This window comes from Oryzias latipes, chromosome 8 (genome assembly GCF_002234675.1).
Source record: "Oryzias latipes chromosome 8, ASM223467v1".
Classification (NCBI taxonomy): Eukaryota; Metazoa; Chordata; class Actinopteri; order Beloniformes; family Adrianichthyidae; genus Oryzias; species Oryzias latipes.
Genome location: NC_019866.2, coordinates 11,582,288 through 11,600,768, shown reverse-complemented (window position 1 = coordinate 11,600,768; position 18,481 = coordinate 11,582,288). Strand labels below are relative to the sequence as shown.

Below are 18,481 nucleotides of genomic sequence, written 5' to 3'. Positions count from 1 at the left end.
TTTTGGTTTAAAATTCGATCCCGGTCATGCTTTCATCTATTGTCAAAATGTTCCCAGCGGTCTTTTGACGTCATCCATCTGTTTATCTCCTGTTACCTTTCAGCCGCTCTCACCCCCAAACTAACATTACCGGCGCAACAAAAATGGCGAGCAATAATGGAGCTATCCAGCAGTACTGTATGAGCCAGATGCCAGCTCGGACGAAGAAAACAAAGACGTAGATGGATCTTTTTGTCTGCAATTGGATGCATCAGGATTGATCGAGGAAGCTTGTGGCTTGCTGTAGTAGGTTCCACGTCACACCTACAAACATTTTTAAACAGCATTTTTTTGTCTGCTCCTGATTCACAACAATTTGAATAAAGAAATACATACTTGGAAATGCAATTTTATGCTTAAATTTCTTTATAAATGATCTCTATCATGAGAAAAATGATGATGAATTGTTAAGAAAAACCAAAAACACATATTCTCATCAGATAGGATCTTTGAAGTACCATGCATAATATTATATGTAGCATTTATTGTAGTATTAAAGGAATTTTAGAGTAAACTTGTCTGCAAACAAAGACACACTGCCTTATAAGATTTTCATCTTTAGACAAATTCTTATTTATTTATTTATTCAAAAATAATCGCCAATACTTTTTCCCATATTTTCTCACAGCACAAAAATACATACCCTTTATAAAGTCAATACATTCATAAGGAGGAAAACATTAAAGAAGCAAGGCTGTCATAACTTGTGTATAATAATTTAAAAAACAGAGTTTTCAACACTAAGATAAAGAGAGATAAAAGATCGCTCGAATAAGTCAGTTTGTAGAAAAGCACAGTCTGAAAAAAAATGCCAACAGAAAAGCAATAACTTAAATAATTTGCACATTCTTGAATACATTGTTACAATACTGTGCTGCATGTGTTTATACTCATCATGATTGATTATAAAGACACATTTGTTGAACACACTACAGGTTCTATGGCACAAACACTGATTAAAGCTGCTGCCTAATATAAACTTGACTTGCACACATGCACACTAATGGTTGTGCAAACACACTCAAATATGCACACACACACTTTGGAGCTATTAAAGAGAGACAGAGAGGAAAAAGGGCAGAGGAGGATGCATACAAGAGAAAATACAATTTTCCTGTCTGATTGATCAATGTGCCGTTATCTTTTTAATATCAGACCAAAGAAAAAAATATAGTTTGCGGGCGTTCCTACATAATAGAGAATATTTCTTGGCAACGACTGCTCTCACACACAATCTCTCACGTGCAAGAGGAAGGGACACTTGATTGCTGTGATTAAGAGGGTCGTCCTAGGTGAAAACTAGTCCCGCACAATAAAAATGAAAAAAAAAAATCTGAAAAAAAATTCCTAAAGGAGCCCTACAGAACAAACTTCATGGCAACATTGATTTGATACAAGCTCCTCTGGTTAAAGCAGGAACTGTTTTTTGCAATTATTTTCTGCTAATGATCCCAGCCTGCTGTGGTCATTAACCAATATTGATTAGAATTAAAGCACATAGTTTAGACATTCAGTCAAATGTAACATTCAGCCGAGCCCGGCCTTGATGAAACAGCCGGGTAAAGACTTCACTGAGTGATTATTGGTTATTGACCCTTTAGCTATTCATCTCCATTATATCAGGCAACTATGTGCATCCATTTCCAGATGACAAAAACACAATATAGCATCCTCAGTGTGCCCCGGGCCTAGCATGAAAGATTTCAAGGTTATCAGTTGAGGACCAATAAGGGCCATTAAGAAAATTAAGCTTGAGCAAATGTTTTAGTTTGTAAAGTACCCGCAAGTAGCCAAGAGTGGGATAGATTTACTCTGGTAAAGTAATGTTTGAAAGTTGACAGTGCTGCAGGCTATTGGTTAGAATTTAGAGCAGTGCAACCTTCACTTTGAATGACAACTGGGAAAGGCTCCAGCCCTCCAACAAACCTAATCAGATAAAATAGATTTAACATTTTATTTAGATTGAAATTCAGTGTCCCTTTTCTGTTTAAATTATCATATTTTTGACATTTAATGTAGGTCATTGCTCATAAACTCAAAAAATTTGATCATAACTTTGACCCAAAATTGCAATAATTCAGATTGAGTCACTTAACACGGATTTATCAATCATGTGAGAGTAGAATTTATTCACTGAAAGAGCCAATGTTTACTGCAGTCAGTGTAGTTTTTCATGTATGCCACTTCAGCAATAAAGCTCTTTGGATGTAAACTTTCCAGTGCAAAAATACAATAGGATTCCAGTAAATCTGCCCAATTATATTTGGTATTTTTCACAGAAACAAATAAACAAAAGGGAAGGAAGTATGGTGGCCCTGAAGTGCAAACCACGCCAACAAATCACTCAACACAGAAACATATTGAGGTCACAATGACAATTAGAAAAAAGTTATAATGTTATAAAAAATAACTTCATATTTTAAAAATCCAAACAAATTACAGAAACGAAAACACAATTCCCCCCCAAAAATTAAACAAAATAAAAATTTTACATTTTGAAAAACAAAAGTAATTTTCAAGAATCAAAAGAAAAGAAGAAGCACAACAAGAAACTGGAAAAAGTAGGTGCCCTGAGACATCGCTGAATGGATGATGTTTAAGTTTTGACATTTTAGTTTTTCCAATGCATCTTTAATGTCTGCATACTAGTAAAAGTATTTTTCTATTAATACTATACTATTAATACTATACTATTTTCCATTTATGCCAAATAACTTTCTATTGAAATGATGGACAAACGTCCTCATCCAATTAGCGATATTCCATAGTACCTACTTTTTCTGCTTCTTTTTTTGTTTCATTTTGATTTACTGGAAATTACTTTTGTTTTCTGTTCTCCTTTACGGAAACTTGAAAAAAGCTGTAATGTTGTTTTTTATAATTTGCTTTGCTTTTTTTAATTGTCAATGTGTTCTAAAAAACCTTTTTGCATTAAGTGACTTGTAGGTATTGTTTGTCCTTCAGTGCCACTATAAAGTGCCTGATTAAATACTTTGAAGTAGATTTCATAATAAATCATTGGTTTCAACAATAACTCAATGCTGGCTTCTTTTCAGACTTTCAGGCTCCTTTTTAAGTTTAAATGATTAATCTATCAGTTCCTATAGAATATCAGGCCTGGGAAAAATTAAATTAAACGAGAAAAAAAGTCTTAAGCTAAGAATATTAGATGAAAGCATGAATATCCAGAGACTGCATTGTTTTTTTCTTGATGGGGTAAAAGAAAGGCACCATACAAAAGTAGCATCTGCAGTTCTGGACATTAACATGCAGCTTGGAGTTAGCTGATAGATGTGTCTGTTATAATAAGTACATTTAACTTTCATCAAATTCAAAACTTCTTATTAAAAAGAAAAAGAAAAAAAAAAACGTGGCAAATCTGTTTTATCTGAAGACATTAGCAAAAATCTGCCCTCTGGCATCGATCCATTCTCACTGGATATGTGAGCCTCGCTCTTCCCCCACAGGGTTTACTACATGAAAGTGTATTTATCTCAGTTCACTCTCTCTTTGGGGTATAAAAAGACGGTTATGTGTGGGCCAACGTGTGTTCATATGTGCCGAGGCAGCACTGACTTGATGTATGTGAATGTGTTTTGCAGTGCAAAGTAGGAGACCAGAGGCAGAACGAGTGTATTAAATTCCCTGCTGCTTAATGAGAAAAAAAACTTTTTATGCACAGGGAAGGAAAGAGATTCTGTCCTCTCTGTCTCTCTGTTTTTCTCACTCTTTTTCACACTACATAACATTCATCAGGAAAATGGCTGACAGTAAGTCATGAAATACCATTAATAGTTAATAGAGGACTATCTACAGTTGCAGAAATTTCCTCATTCTAATAATGGATATACGGATCCTAAATGTATGACTCTATAGAGCTACAGCGACTCCAAGTCATATTTTTTGTCTTGCATTTTTTATTTTTTGCAAAGCTACAATAACAGTCAGTTCTAATATGTATAAATGTTTCGCCAAAGAATTCAGAGTGACTTTGTCCCCGCCTTGCAACAGTCTGTTTTGATGTGGGATGACTTGGCCCTTCATGGTGAGCACCAGCTTGTGGAGGACTTCACTGCACACATAAAGAAAGTTAGTAAGCATTTCAATTTAAAAATGCTCCATTTAACATGCCCCTGAGACTCCTCTGCATGTTAACATGGAAACTGATGAGCTGTTATCTGCTTCTTGAGACAGTTGGATGCAGACGTACTGTTTGTAGCTTTGACTTGATTCCTTTCTTTCAGGTCGTGGTTTAGAGTGGTCAGACTGAAGCTCTGCTCTCTGGAAAATGCCTCCAGTCTGACGCGCATCTGTTCAAAACCTCGACTGCAGTGTGCAATAGGAAGCATTTGTAAAGATCAAGGTGTCCCGTGGTTTCCCAATGTTAGCTCAAATGATGGCTCGCAATAAGTGGCCGATGCCTTCTTCATGACTGCCTGAATGTTGCTGAAGGTAGCCCACGGCACATGCTTTCTTTTTTTTGTACGGAGAAAACAAACATTGTCTACCATACTTGGAAATGTTGCGTCCTTTGTGAAAACATTATTCAACATTAGAGGCTTCACTAAATGCTGCCATGCATCTGCTGATTTATCTTCCACCTTGCCAGCCAAAGCTAGTTGAACTTTCACCTTAACTTTCTAGCCCTGGTGAGATTTTCAAGACTTGATGACTCCCACGTGGATTCAGCTTGTTACCACAGAGACAAAGCCTGACTGGGCTCTCTGAATATTTGAGTTGAGGCCATCTGCTTGTAGATTCAAGATGAGATACAGATGGGCTTCCCATTTTTGTCATACTGGTACACCAACATCTTGATGCAATGAGAGTTGGCAGGTGAAATCCAGGGACTGCTTGTGATGGAGAAGTTGTGGCTGGCGTAAAATGGCTTTGGTTGTTTACGGCAGTGTATCAGGGCTCGCAGGACATTTGCCGCCATGCTTCGGAAACGCTTGCTGATGAAGCAATACAGGAAGAAGTTGACTCCGGTGTTGAGGAGTGCCAACATGTTTGCTATATCAGTGAGGACGTGGAGGAGACGGCCAGCACTTTGAGAGACTGGGGGAGGTGAATAGAAATGATAAAGGAGCATGAAGGTGCGGGGAGCCCACAACACAGCAAAAATGGAGGTTATGGTGAGGAGGATGGCAGTGGTCTTGCCAGTCGAATACCCACGCAGTCGGAAGCAGTTACGCCGCCTGCGCAGCTTCCTAACTATGCCAGCATTTAGGGAGAAGAAGACGGTGCAGGGGAGAAGGTAGACTGTTGCGCAATGAGCCCACACCAGGATGTGCTGGACCACTGTTTTTCTGTTACTCTCTCCTCCTCCTCCTCCTTCATTATCATTGCCAACCTTAGGCAGGCTGTGCCAAAGCTCAGGCCACCAATAATAAGGAGTTGCAGAGATCAAACACCCTACATAGACAGCAAATATGACCTTGCGCGTTCGGGCTGGGTAGGATACAGTGTTGTAGCGGAGTGGGTGGCAAACAGCAATGTAGCGATCAATGGTGAGTGGTACGGTGATCCAGATGGAGGTATGGATGGAGGAGAATTCCAGAACTTGAACTGCGTTGTTTAGGGATGGCGGCAGGGGAGCTGCTAAAATAAAGTCCTCCAGTATGAAATCAACGAAAACAATGAGAAGCAGAACCAGAATGTCGGCGGCGGCCAGAGCCAGGAGATAGTTGTAGGATGACTTCTGACGACGCAGCACCAGCTGGGACAGGATAACCACAGTCAGGATGTTAGCTAGGAGAGAAAAAGACAAACTTCAGTCAAACAAAGTAGATGGATGGAGGGACAAGTTTAAAGTCCCACTCCGATCATTTTTTTTTTCTGTCATTCCCAGTGTTCTATTAATTGTGACCATGCCGTTTAAGCCAAAAAAAGCAGAGAGCAGTAGGAATTAATCAGAAATTCACCTCTGAGTTGTTATAGGTGGAACTGTTGGTGCAGATTAAACCCGCCCCCACATCCCATCAGCAATTTTTTTACATGCTCCCCTGCCAGCTTACAGCCCCTCATACCCCCAACTTAACATTAGCAGTGCAACAAAAATGGTGAGCATGATGAGCTTCTGATTCACAACGATTTGAAAAAAGAAATACTCAGAAACTCAATTTTAAGTTTAATTTTCCTCCATCATTACAAAACTGCCACAATAAATGTTAAAAACACCAAAAACAAAATTTTCTTCGGAGTGGGTCTTTAATAACTGGAACAGAAAAGTAAAGTGAGATTAAAAAGTAAATACAATATGAGAACAATGACAAGGACATTGAGTGTCAGTTTGTTGGTAATGAAAACAATCAAAAATATAATAAGACAGCAGAAAGAGAGTTGCATAAATAAAAAAGGATGTTTACAAGACAAATTGTAGGAGTATTAATTAAAGCTCGACACTGTGGAAACACGTACAATTAGATAGGCAATGAGACTCCAAAATATGCAAAGTCTATCAACTGAACCAGGAGTTGTACTCAAGCAGGCGTAAAAGCATGCAAAATATACAAAAAAACTGGTCCATTTCTGGTTTCTCGCAACTTTCCTCTCTAAATTGCTTTGCTTACTCTATGCTGTCCAGACAGCCATTGTTCATTTCTATTAGAAGCTGCCTTTATTCTTAGAAAAAGTCATTTATTAGATGTTGAGAGATAAAAAAGAGACAAATCTGCAGATCGGAAATCTGAGATACTGTTAAGGCAACAGCAAATTTAGACCTAAGAGTAAATCACAAGAACAGCCAATCTTATCTGTGTGAGTTACTGCACTACAAATGTCCATCATTGTTGCTGCAAAACAAAAAAAAATTGCATGATATTTAGGTTTCTTTATTTCGATAAACTTAACATTTAAAAGAACCTGAAACAAAATGGCACAAAACATATTTAAAAATGAGTGAAACTAAAAAAGCAACTAGTGCAGCAGATTCCCAGTGGTTGGATGTAATTTTCTCTCTTAAAAAACACAAAAAATAGGACTAAAGGTATTTGTCTCCTGCTTTAGTACTCCATAAAGTAATTGAATGTTTTCTCGTAATGTTTGAACCAAGAAGATTTGTTTCAATGAGCATTAAAATGAATTTAGTGCAAATATACAATATTAATCTACTAAAAATGTTCTATAATTGAGATTACAGATTAAAAAAACAAAAAATAAGGATTTTGAATAACTATTAAAAACTGATAAATGAACAATCCCTATAATGCACAATGGTGGTTAAAAATATTTCCCCTTCCAGTTTAGGTCTTGATTTTTTTAACCATTTTCATTTAAACTCAAACAAACATATAGTTGTTTTGGCTAACCCAGCTCTGGAAAGTTGATGTTCAAGCATTGATAAGTTAGGCTTAGATAATTGTTTTAAAGTGTTGCTGCCCCGCAAAAGCTAAGAAGGCCTGCAGAAGAACAAATGCGTGGAGGATGAGTCTTGTTACTGGTGTATTTGTGAGAACAAATACAGTGTAACTTTTGATGAAAAGTTGCCATTTTATGTGTTTTTCTAATATTTGAGTGTTCATTTTTTTCAGCCAAAAGAGCAACGTCACCTCCCCTCCTCACAATTCTACTGTAGCCGAATTTTTACAAGATTATACCAGTATTGATGGGACCAGAAATGAATACATTAGAGGGTCAGCTCATGTTAGATGCATTGGAGATAAACGCCAGGATCCAGATTAAGAGTGTTTGGACACGTTCAGAGGAGGGACAGTGGGAAAAGGATGCTGAGGTTGGAGTGAACAGAAAAGAGAAAATCCAAGAGGAGATTCATGGAGGTAAAGTGAGGGAAGAGGATGCAGATGAAGGCTATGAGAATCCAGGTGGTTTTCTAAAAGGAGCAGCCAAAAGGCAAAGAAGAGTGACAGAATTATTTAAAATAAAGATCCAGACTAAGCTGCTCTTGTCAACAACGCTGCAGTCAGAAATCTTTGTCGTTTGTAAGTAAACACAGCAGAGCGGACATACTTTAATAAGTAATAGATACTAAACGGTGTTCATGGCAGCTTAACATTGAGATGATTTTGGACAGAAGCTGCACAGTGAAAGGAGGAAATTACTGTGTAACTTCACAGACGTTAATGCTTTTAGCAGCCATTGCTTTAAATGCAGTGTCTTTGTGATCCCTCTCTGCAGTAACAGTTCTGTGATTTGATTAAATATGGCAGCTTGGAGTCTGGGACATCACACTTTACAGCCTCAGCCGCTATCAAATGATTTCAAATTACATAGCTGGCTCCACATAATGACTTGAGATGTGCTTGCAAGACAGTGAGGACGTGGAGCGAACGGCACACACAAACACATGTTTAAGTCCCTACATGTACACACAAATACATCATTAGTGGGATGCACCACTTCATTAATGTCCAGTCTATCGAGAACCATAAATGAAATGTCATAGATATTTAGAAGATTTATCAAGCTGGATCCACTTAACACATGCTGCTATGTTTGACAGTTTGAAAATGGCTTCCATTTCAATCTTCACGTGATTGAGTTATTGATTCTTTAGTTTCTTCTGTTCCTACGTTTAATTCGGTTTGTCAGCCAGAAACAAAATGCAGAAAATGTATTTTATCAGTTTAATTTAATTCTGTGTCATCTATCTAATCTCTAATAGCTCAACATGTCTTTGTCCTTTTGCCAAATCTGATTCGGTTGACTCAAACAGAAGCCAGTGCATCGCTGTAGCTTCTGTGAGTGGATTTATTTCTACCTTTTTGTGCTAAAGTTTCCAGCCAAATGTAACACACTGCTCAAATAGTCTCAATCTTCTTTCCCTTTCATACCATGACCCTTGTGCTGCTGCATATACTGTGAAGTGAGACAAAACACAAACAGTAAGTTGTTTACCATCACTATAGGTAGGTGTTATTCTGTTTGAACTGAAGCTGGGCCCTCCACAAATGAACAAAAGGTGTCTTGTTGTAGGCGTGACATTTCCATTTACTTGTAGCCATCCTGCAGCGGGCTCCCTATCCGTTTCAATTGATTCCCTCTCTTTACATTGTCTCCGGAGCTGGATGGATCTGCTTGGCATTTAACAGGTGTGAGGTGACAAGTGCAAAGCCGCTCACAGCGGGGTCGGGGAAAAGCAGAGGTGGAGTACTGTGCACAAAGAATGAACACTCGGTGAGATGAAGAGGAAGTTTTATGTTTCTATGATGTTTTTTGTGAAAAAAATAAAAAAGATGAATTATGAAGCATCCTCGACATGAAGTTACCATTTTCAAGTTTGTGACTGCTTGGCTGACCTCTTTGTCTGTTTGTGTGAAGTGCTTCTGTCTCCTTTTGCCCCCCACTGCGCCTCTGATATAAGGAGGGACAGGGCCATTGACGTTGTTTAGCGGAAAAGAGAAGACACGGTGTGCTCCCTGAGGTGTGTAACAAGGCTGACTCATCCCACCATTAAAGGCACGTGTTCAGACAAAAGGCCCTGCACAGTTTAAGCCATCAAAACACGACAGACCCTCAGGCTGTCTCCTCACTCCCGTACATGACAGACAGTAAAATGTAAAAAATGAACTCTGGAAAGAGGAAGAAGAGATCTCTGCAATTATTTAGTGGAGTTTAAAGGGGTTTTAACAACATGTGCAGACTGATAAAAGCAGGGAGAGGAGGGGAAAGTCTGAGGAAGGTCACAGAGCGCAGGTCACAGAAATGAGGGAGAGCAGGATTTTAGGGGAACAAGACAGGTCGGTGCAGAAGAGAGGCAGGGAAAAGAGAGGATGTGAATATCAAAGCTGGCTTCAAAGGTCACAAGCACTTTGTTCCTGGTGACAACCATTTCCATTTTGTCTTCTCTAAGTGTCACACCAGACATAAAGCAAGTAAAGCCTTTAATTCTCTGAAGCAAAAGCCGGGAGCGGATCCTCGACATAAAGAAACCCTCAATTAAATGTTCAAAATGTCATTTTGTATTCAATTCAGTCAGGCCTATTCTGAATACAAGTTGAGTGAGTGTGCTGATTTGTTAATGGGAAATAATTGACGAAGCACAGAAGAGAAAATAATGTATTGATGCCACTGCAGTGCTCTGCTGCCTGCTCACCTCAACAGCAATTCATTTCACAGACAGGCCACAGTGAGTGAAGGTTTGGAGCGGAGTGTCCTTGTGATGGGCATGATAGCTCCACCTCAGCTTGTTTAACTCTCGTTTATAATATTGCCAGGAATGTAGAACTGACCTTGGATTGTTTTTTTTTTTGCATCATCACGCACAAATTTTAAGCAAAAATGAAAAGACAAAATGCTCCACAATAAATCTTTTTGCGACCGTTTTATTTTAAAATACACCATTAGTTTAGATTTGCAAGAGCAGTTTGATGTCTACTGGTCAAATGCAGCCAGCTTTGTCTCAACACACCTCTGATTTATTGCCTGAAACAACACGTCCTTCCTCTGCTTTTATCACCCGCTCCCTTTGTGACTCACCTCTCCTGCTGTTAATGAAGACCAATTCTACATAATTTGCAATATTCATTTACTTTCCCAACCCCAGCCATTCCCCTTTTTTGTGCAGTCAACCTAAGTCACTTTTTAGAGTGTTAGTATCTATTAACATGGCGCTGTTTCACCGCAGATGCCCTGTTGGTGGCGCAGATTGACAGATCGATGGTTCAAACTGAAAATCGATGCAGCCCACCTCTTCATTAGGCAGCAGCTGACACTTGGCCTGCGCTGGACCGTGGACGGGGGTGGTTGTTAGTACTGAGCATTTTCAACCTTCTCTGCATGAATGGGTGGATGGGTGGACATGGGAGGACGTGTTCTCCACACAAACACCAGTCAGACTGCTTTATCGCAACAGAAGCTGTGACAAAATCAGGGATGCGCTTTGCTGCATGTGAACGCAGCATGATGCTGATTTCATTGAAATTTCTTTATTCAAATGATGGGGTTCTTGTTTTTGGTGAGCCCAACAATTGTTCTTGGACTCACTGGGTAATTTTTTTTTTTTAACGTCTGTTGTTAGTATGTGACTACAATAGGCAAGTTTTGAAAGAAAGTCATTACAGTTTGGCCTATTTTGATAATCTGGATTAACTGGATGATGATAATGTTTGAATGTCTTTGTGTTATTTGATGTTCTGTCATTTTTAAAAGCACCACGAATACCATTGAATTTGCATTTAAAATGAAATGAACAAAATTTAACACAAATAAAACTGAATCCATTGAATAAACTGGATTAAGAGATGATTTAAATAATTAAACTAATCTAAACTCAAACAATCAAACAACACATTTCCATTCAGTCAAATCAAATTGAAGCTAACTCCCTAACTGTAAACATAGTGAGCAATAAAAAAAAACATATACATGAACAAATAAGCGTCCTTTAAAACTTTATTATGCTTAAAAGGGCACTTTGTCTGTCGTTTTCCTATTCACTTTGCCCTCTTTTTTATTGTAATTGGTTGATTCCAAGCCAGAAAATGTACAAGTGGGTAATCAGTTACTGTCCTAAAACTGAATTACTTTTTTTAAAAATCCATCTCCTAGTTCATGTTTTTGTTACATCATCTAGAAATTAAAAATTATTTAAAATTTGAACTAATTCTTTCAACAGCTTTGTGTGTCCCTAGAATTTGCAAGAAGAAAGAATTTTACTAAAATTCAATCTTAGGTTGAATAATTCTGCCCTAAGACCCATGGTAATTGGGAATGTGAAGGTCTGTTAACTAGGGGAAGAGAGTGCAAACAAAGGGATGATGGGAAACGGGGCTTACTCCGCACCAATGGTTCCTCCCACAACTCACACACTGCCACTCTGCAGAAACTATGTTCTAGAAGACGACAGGTTTTTCGACTTTGGCTAAAACACTGACCTTTACTTTAAAGCTGACAGTACATCCTTAGACTGACTCGCCATCTTTTGAGTCTCCACCTGTGTCCCCCCCTACAGTATTATCCGTCATCTTATGGCTTTCCACTACACAGCAGCAAATTAAAGAGCAACTTCATCACGCTGATTGCAGAGCATGTCTGCACCGTCTCGAGAAGTGTGTTTGGGTGAGTTGAGATGGAAACAGCCAGAGTGAGTTGGTGATTAATTAAAAATGTGGCAATTTGTTACAGTGCTGTCATCTGTAACACCTCCACTCGAGGCTTGGGGGTGATGCTGTTAGGAATCTCACTTTCACCACAAAATCTCACACCTGTCTCTCTTAATGCTTCTTTTCTGACTGTTCTTGTTTTTTTTATTCTTTTGATTCAGATCATCTAGTTTCCATTTCATCACTTCACAAAGCTGCCAAGGAATCTTTATACCCTCCACTTAACTGGCTTAATCCCTTCGCATCACCTTTCTTTGTGTAATTTCTCCTCTCAAGACTCAGAGCCCCCTCTCTGCCAGCAGCATGCAGGTCAAAGAGTTTTGAAGTAGAAATCATCCTTCTGATGTTGGTACCTGTGAGTCCTGCACCGCCAGCTCCCACCCTGAGATTTTTCAGAACATGTGGCTTTGATCACTCCTGATTCAGCTTCTGAACTTTGTCATCATGACTGTCGTCTTCAACTCAGTCCCAGTGACTGTTGAAAAATCGCCCCACACTCACAGATTATTAAATAAACAGCCTCGATTTGATCTGTAATAACAAAGCGTGCAGTAAAACCAAAGGCACGACTGGGGGGATAAATTGTATGTGTGGGATTTATTTACTGGAACATGAGATCTGATCAAAAATATAGACTTTTACAAGACAGCAAATCTCTGGAGCAGCTGCAGTCTTGGCACACACTTTACTTTGCAATGCGGATGGATTTTGAACCGATAAGAGCTTTTACATTGATAGCATCACTTTCAGTTTATATCAAGAAGAAAAGATCTCAAAGAGATTAGTAAATCATAAAAAAGACATTCAAAGTAACCCTTTAATTTGGTTAAATAAAACGGAAGATACAGTTTTAAATTTCACTTAAAACTTGTAGAATAATCAGATTTATTGTGCTGTTTCAAAACAAAGTAAAATAGCTGTTTTTAGGAATATTTTAATATTGAACCCTCCGTGTTTGATCACAGAGCAGAATCTTTTTTTTTTACATTTGACCTCCATGTTTTTCTGTCTGTCTCCCACCGTCTGTCTTGCTGCTTCACACACTCATCATTTTGTGTGAGATCAGGTCAGCGCCTGTATATCACACAACAGGACAGAGGCAGTAAAAGGGTCTGACAGTAGCTCTGAATGGACTAATAATTCAATGTTAAAGATTGAAGAGGGAATTGTTTTAACACAGGTCATGAAGGGAAGGCACGTAACAAACACCTGTCCTGGAGGTCAAGCCGTGATCCCTACTAACTCAATTTTTAATGCTGTCATGTGCTTGGATACAATATTAAGACGAAAAAATGGCAACAATTTCTCAATAAAAGTCTCTAGATTAAGAAAAACGTTTTTTTAATTCAGATTTGCTGAAGCCATGCTCACCAGTTGTTCTGCTTCTACAGTAATCTTGGCAAGCACAGGCAGATGTAATAATTAAAAGCATGTATGCATGCAGAAGAGACAGCCATAAGGTCAGGATGACAAATTGAAGATGCACCAAAGCAGCAGAGCACAACAGTCACACAGTCCTGCAACAGTTTAGGATGCCAATAATCCACTGATGCAGCCTCCAGTATGAATTCAAGCAAATTAGACATGCATATGGAGCGCACACTCGTGCACATGTCCTACCCGGCAGGCCCAGACAGAGCAGGATGCTGTAGTAAATGACCGGCAGCGGTCCAAGAGGGCATCCCTGTGTGACTTCAGAGACATTTTGCCCAATGCTCCAGGTGCTCCTGTTTGGGGAAAAAACTGGGATGTGGCTGTGTTCCATATCTTCTTCCTGGTCCTCTTCCTCAGCTGTGCTCAGTGTCAAGAAGTCTGGCCACGCAATGAAACTGCCTGGTTGCTGGCTTTAAGGAGAGGGTGCTCTGTCCTTGGGTGCCAATCAACATTAGTCTGTGTGTAAGCGCACTTGTGCAAGAAAGCAAGGTTGAGTGTGAGAAAATGAGGGGGGAAATCAGAGGAGGTGGAGAAGGGAGAGACAACACACAAAGAGGAGCGAAGGATGATGTGCGTTAGTGGGTGATGGAGAGGAGGGCGGCTGGAGGAGCGGAGAGGGAGGCGTGAGGAGGTGAGTTTGAAGGTAGGGTTGGTGAGGAGAGGATGCTGCGTGAGTGTGTGAGCTAGTGGGGGGGACGGGAGTGAGTCCAGAACATGGACGGGGAGGAGGAGGGAGGGAGCAAATGGATGAAGGGAAGAATGGGAGAGAGAAAGTGAAATCAGGAGAGGAGGGAGAGGAGGATTCAGCTCTTTGGGGCAACTAGACTGTAAAGGTTCACGAAGAAGACGTTTCCCTCCTCATTCGAAGGGCTTCTTCAATTCTCAGAGAAAAAAAGGAGAAACTGGGAGTGTAGTGTGCAGGTGGAAGGCTGAGGGGAAGTGAAGAGATGCTTAGAAAGTGAAAGAGGTATTTCAGGAAACAAAGACACAGTTAAGCAAAAGACAAGACCGTTGAGATCAAAGCAAAAGAGAAAAAGTTGGGAAGGGACATTGGTTTTTATTAATGTGTCTTTTTATATGTTCACATGTCTGTTTACACACACATGCATGCCTGGTTACACGTCTTGAACGTGCAGTACTGTACATGTGATTGGACACGTGTGGTGGGAGTCGCGGGGCTGGGATTGGTTGCCGCGTCTAATTTGCCATGCAGTGTGAACAATCTGAATCTCCTGCTAGAATGTGTTAATGAACTCTGATGACACTGGAAAACACTTCCTTTATGCACACTTGCTTTGGGCTGGACAATAAAACAGCAACAAGCAGGCTTTGCTAAAAAAGTCTATTTTTCCTGGAAGACAATTTTCAGTAAAAATACCATTACCAGAATGATCCTGAGTAACAAAAGATGTTGAAGAATAGATTTAAAAGGCTAGAGGGAAACGAGAACAACAGGTATTCACTTATTCCTAATAGGCAATAAGCAAACTAATAAAACAAGATGTGAAATGAATTCTTGCTACCATTAAAGTTTGAAAAAAAAATGTTTTTGGTCAAAAGCATTTTGAGCCACACATTTTTGACTTTAAAATAGAAATGTCTCGCATTTCACAAAACCTTAGACTCCCTTTTTAAGCAAATTTGAAGCCTGACAACAACAACAAAAACGATCTGTAGAATACAGGCTTTTGCCAAAAAAGTACAAAAAATAGTGTCATAATAGAATGACATTTAAGATAAAACTGGTTTTCACAACTTTATTCAAGTTAAATTTAAGAAATCATCACAGCTTAAGCTGACTATTAAACATTTAAAAAATAAACTCATTTGTATTTGTACCACTGGACTGGCAGACAGGGGTGGTGGTTCCCCTTTTAAGAAGGAGGACCAGAGGGTGTGTTCCAACAACCAGGGAATCACACTCCTCAGCCTCCCTGGAAAAGTCTATGCCTGGGTACTGGAGAAGAGAGTCCGTCCGATAGTTGAACCTCAGATCTAGGAACAACAGTGTGGTTTTCTGACCAGCTCTACACCATCTTTAGGGTGCTGGAAGAATCGCCGGGGTTCGCTCATCCAGTCCATGTGTGTTTTTAGGGATTTGGAGAAGGCGTTCGGTTAAGGGACTACAGGATTTCCTCTGTGCTCTTTGCAGATGATGTTGTCCTTTTCGCTTCACCGAGCCAGGACTTCCAGCATGCATTGGGGCGGTTTGCGGCGAGTGTGAAGCGGCTGGGATGAGGGTCAGCACAGCTAATCTGAGGCCATGGTCCTTGACCAGAGAAAGGGAGTTTACCATCTGTTGGTGGGTGGAGTGCTCCTGCCCCAGGTGGAGAACTTTAAATATCTTGGGATCTTGTTCACAAATGAGGGAAGATCAGAGCACGAGATTGACAGGCGGATCGGAGCAGCGTCTGTAATTATTGTATGAACAGACCATTGTACCGGTCCATTGTGGTGAAGAGTGAGCTGAGTCAAAAAGCAAAGCTCTCAATTTACCAGTCGATCTTTGGTCCAATACTCACCTATGGTCATGCGCTCTGGGTCATGACCGAAAGAATGAGGTCCCGAATACAAGTGCCTGAAATGAGCTTCCTCCGTAGCATGGCTGGGCGCTCCCTTAGAGATAGGGTGAGAAGCTCGGTCACCCATGGAGAGCTCGGAGTACAACCACTTCTCCTCCACATCAAGAGGAGCTAGTTGAGGTGGCTCGGGGATCTAGTGCGGATGCCTCCTGGACGCCTCCCTGCGGAGGTGATCCAGGCATGTCCCACTGGACGGAGGCCCCGGGGAAGACCCAGGACACGTTGGAGAGACTAGGTCTGTGGCTGGCCTGGAAACGTCTCTGGGTTCCCCCAAGAGGAGCTGGAGGAAGTGGTGAGGAAGGTCTGGGCATCTTTGCTTAGAATGTTGCCCCCGCCACCCGGCCTCGGATGAGAGGAAGAAGATGGATGAATAGATGGATGTATTTATATTTTATTGTTGCTCAATCGTTTAAAGTTAAGTTCTATATTAAAGCTTAATTTTGAGGTTCTTCGCGTTAATCACACCTTTTTACTCAACAATTACTTTTTTGCAGCAACATGTACAGTGCAGATAATTACGCAAATAATGTTTAAAAAAGAGGATTTAAAAAAAAATGAAGATTTTTTAAATTAAACCGTGGTTTGATACGAGCTGGAACCTGAAAAGTTGAGTTAGGCTGCCTGAAAAACACAGTTTATTTATGCAGTGGAACATTTGAAGACTATAAAAACAAATACGATTCTGACTTTTCCTTTTAATTGTGTTGGCTCATTCATTAAAATGATCTGCCTCTTTTGTGAGGCAGTTTAAAAATTTGGCATTAATGAAATACATTTCATATATCAAGTTGCTCATTAACATCTAGGACAAAATAGGACTTCTTTTCATGAAATTAAACCACATGGTTTCCATGATCATAAACTACATTTCTGGAAAAAAAATTGGAGTTTCTTCAACCACATTCACTATTACACAAAACACTGTGCATCTAATTTAAACAATAAAATGAAACAATAAGCACCAATCCTCAGTCTTAGAACAAATCAAAAGCAGCAGAGAACATTGGCTCTCTGGTGTACTAGGCAGCAAATGCAAAGATTACATCCACCCGGCTGAAATGCAAAACTGTTATTTCTGTAAATAAGAATCAGGTGAAGGTGTGGATTAAAATCACTGCTCCAAGAATGTAGATTAAATGGATGTACAAGGGTGATAAAAGAAAACTAAATTGGAGCTGCAAAGTTCAATGCTATGAACTCAGCTGACCAGAACAACTATTCTGTCATAAAACCACAAACAAGGCTTAAAAAATAGACACTTCAGTTAAATGAGGATTTCTTTTTAAACTGCTTATACATAAATAAACTGCAACGATCAATGATACGAAAAAAATATAACCAAAGTCTTGTTCCTGTTATTGACTTGCTGAACCTATGGGTCCTGTTTCCAAAAGAGATTAAACACAAAAATATATTTAATGTCTTGACAAAAATCAACATAATATTTTAAATATTTGGAAAACATTTTTGTCAATTTCAAAGAGAAAATCTTTTCTTGTGTTTTTCATGTGTTCTAATGCAACAGCAACTCAGCTGATTTATAACCACACGTCATTTTCCAAGGTGTTTTTTTATGTTTCACCTCCTTCCCTCATAACTAATTTACAGTATGTGTCATAGAGCCAATTTATCATTGGGAATGTACAGCTCTCATTACTTATTTGATGATCGGATAGCTTTAGGCATTCAGCAGTCATTCCATATGTGAGCACAATAGACATCATGCGCCTTTACAGAGCAGTCGGTTGTGTTTCTGCTCATTGCGTGCTTCCTCAGCACTATCAGGGTTTGGCCACCCCTCCACGGGTCTGAAGAAAATGAACAACCTTCTGCGCCTCTCTGCTGTATGAGCCAGACGCTGTATATCATCGAAAGGTAGCGCACGGGGCTGAGATAAGAACCCGAGGTCAGATGTGATCAAAGGGTTTTACACAAAGAAGAGGAGAAAAAATGAGTTTTTTTTCCTCTTAGAAAATGAGTCACTGTCTGTGGAAAGCAGAGGATCAAAAAAGAGGATGCAGTTCATCTTTAAAAATGCTCGAGTCTTAATTTACGTTATCTTGAGCTTCTGCTGGATGCTGAGCTCAGTACGAAAATGAAGAATTGATTACAGAAATTTTCTTTCTAGCTGTTTCTGCAGCTAGAAAGAGATGTGGGAAGAAGTCAAAGAATAAAGAGAAGCAATCTCAAACCCTTAATTCCTTTGCCCTACTTGGGAACAGATGATCTGGGGAGAAGCACCATGATTTTTGTGCTAAATAAAATATGGCCAGATGATGTGAATTCATCACAGAGAAATGTGGGGCACAGGTAAGTGATTCTTCACAAGTAACTGTGAAAGAGTCTTTTTTTCCAGAACACTTT

General features: G+C 39.6%; 1 protein-coding gene across 2 annotated transcripts; it reads right to left on the bottom strand.

Moving 5' to 3' along the window:
* Nucleotides 1–588: 588 nt before the first annotated feature.
* Nucleotides 589–14,221, bottom strand: gpr139 (G protein-coupled receptor 139). Of its 2 annotated transcripts, XR_909159.2 has the most exons (3): nt 13,722–14,221; nt 4,250–5,790; nt 589–4,111 (listed from the first exon to the last, which is right to left on the bottom strand). XR_909159.2 is itself a non-coding variant. In XM_004071670.3 (2 exons), the coding sequence occupies exons 1-2, from the start codon at nt 13,864–13,866 to the stop codon at nt 4,799–4,801; spliced, it is 1,137 nt and encodes a 378-aa protein (XP_004071718.1). In that variant the 5' UTR covers nt 13,867–14,221; the 3' UTR covers nt 589–4,798. The 2 variants fall into 2 exon arrangements, 1 of the variants encoding a protein (XP_004071718.1); XM_004071670.3 differs by having other exon boundaries at nt 589–5,790.
* Nucleotides 14,222–18,481: the final 4,260 nt, after the last annotated feature.

Excerpts from the sequence above, each read along its gene's own strand:
- gpr139 (XM_004071670.3), bottom strand. The coding sequence starts at position 13,866 with ATGGAACACAGCCACATCCCAGTTTTTTCCCCAAACAGGAGCACCTGG. Across the intron at positions 5,791-13,721 it reads GCTCTGTCTGGGCCTGCCGG|CTAACATCCTGACTGTGGTT; the intron begins GTAGGACATGTG and ends TTTCTCTCCTAG.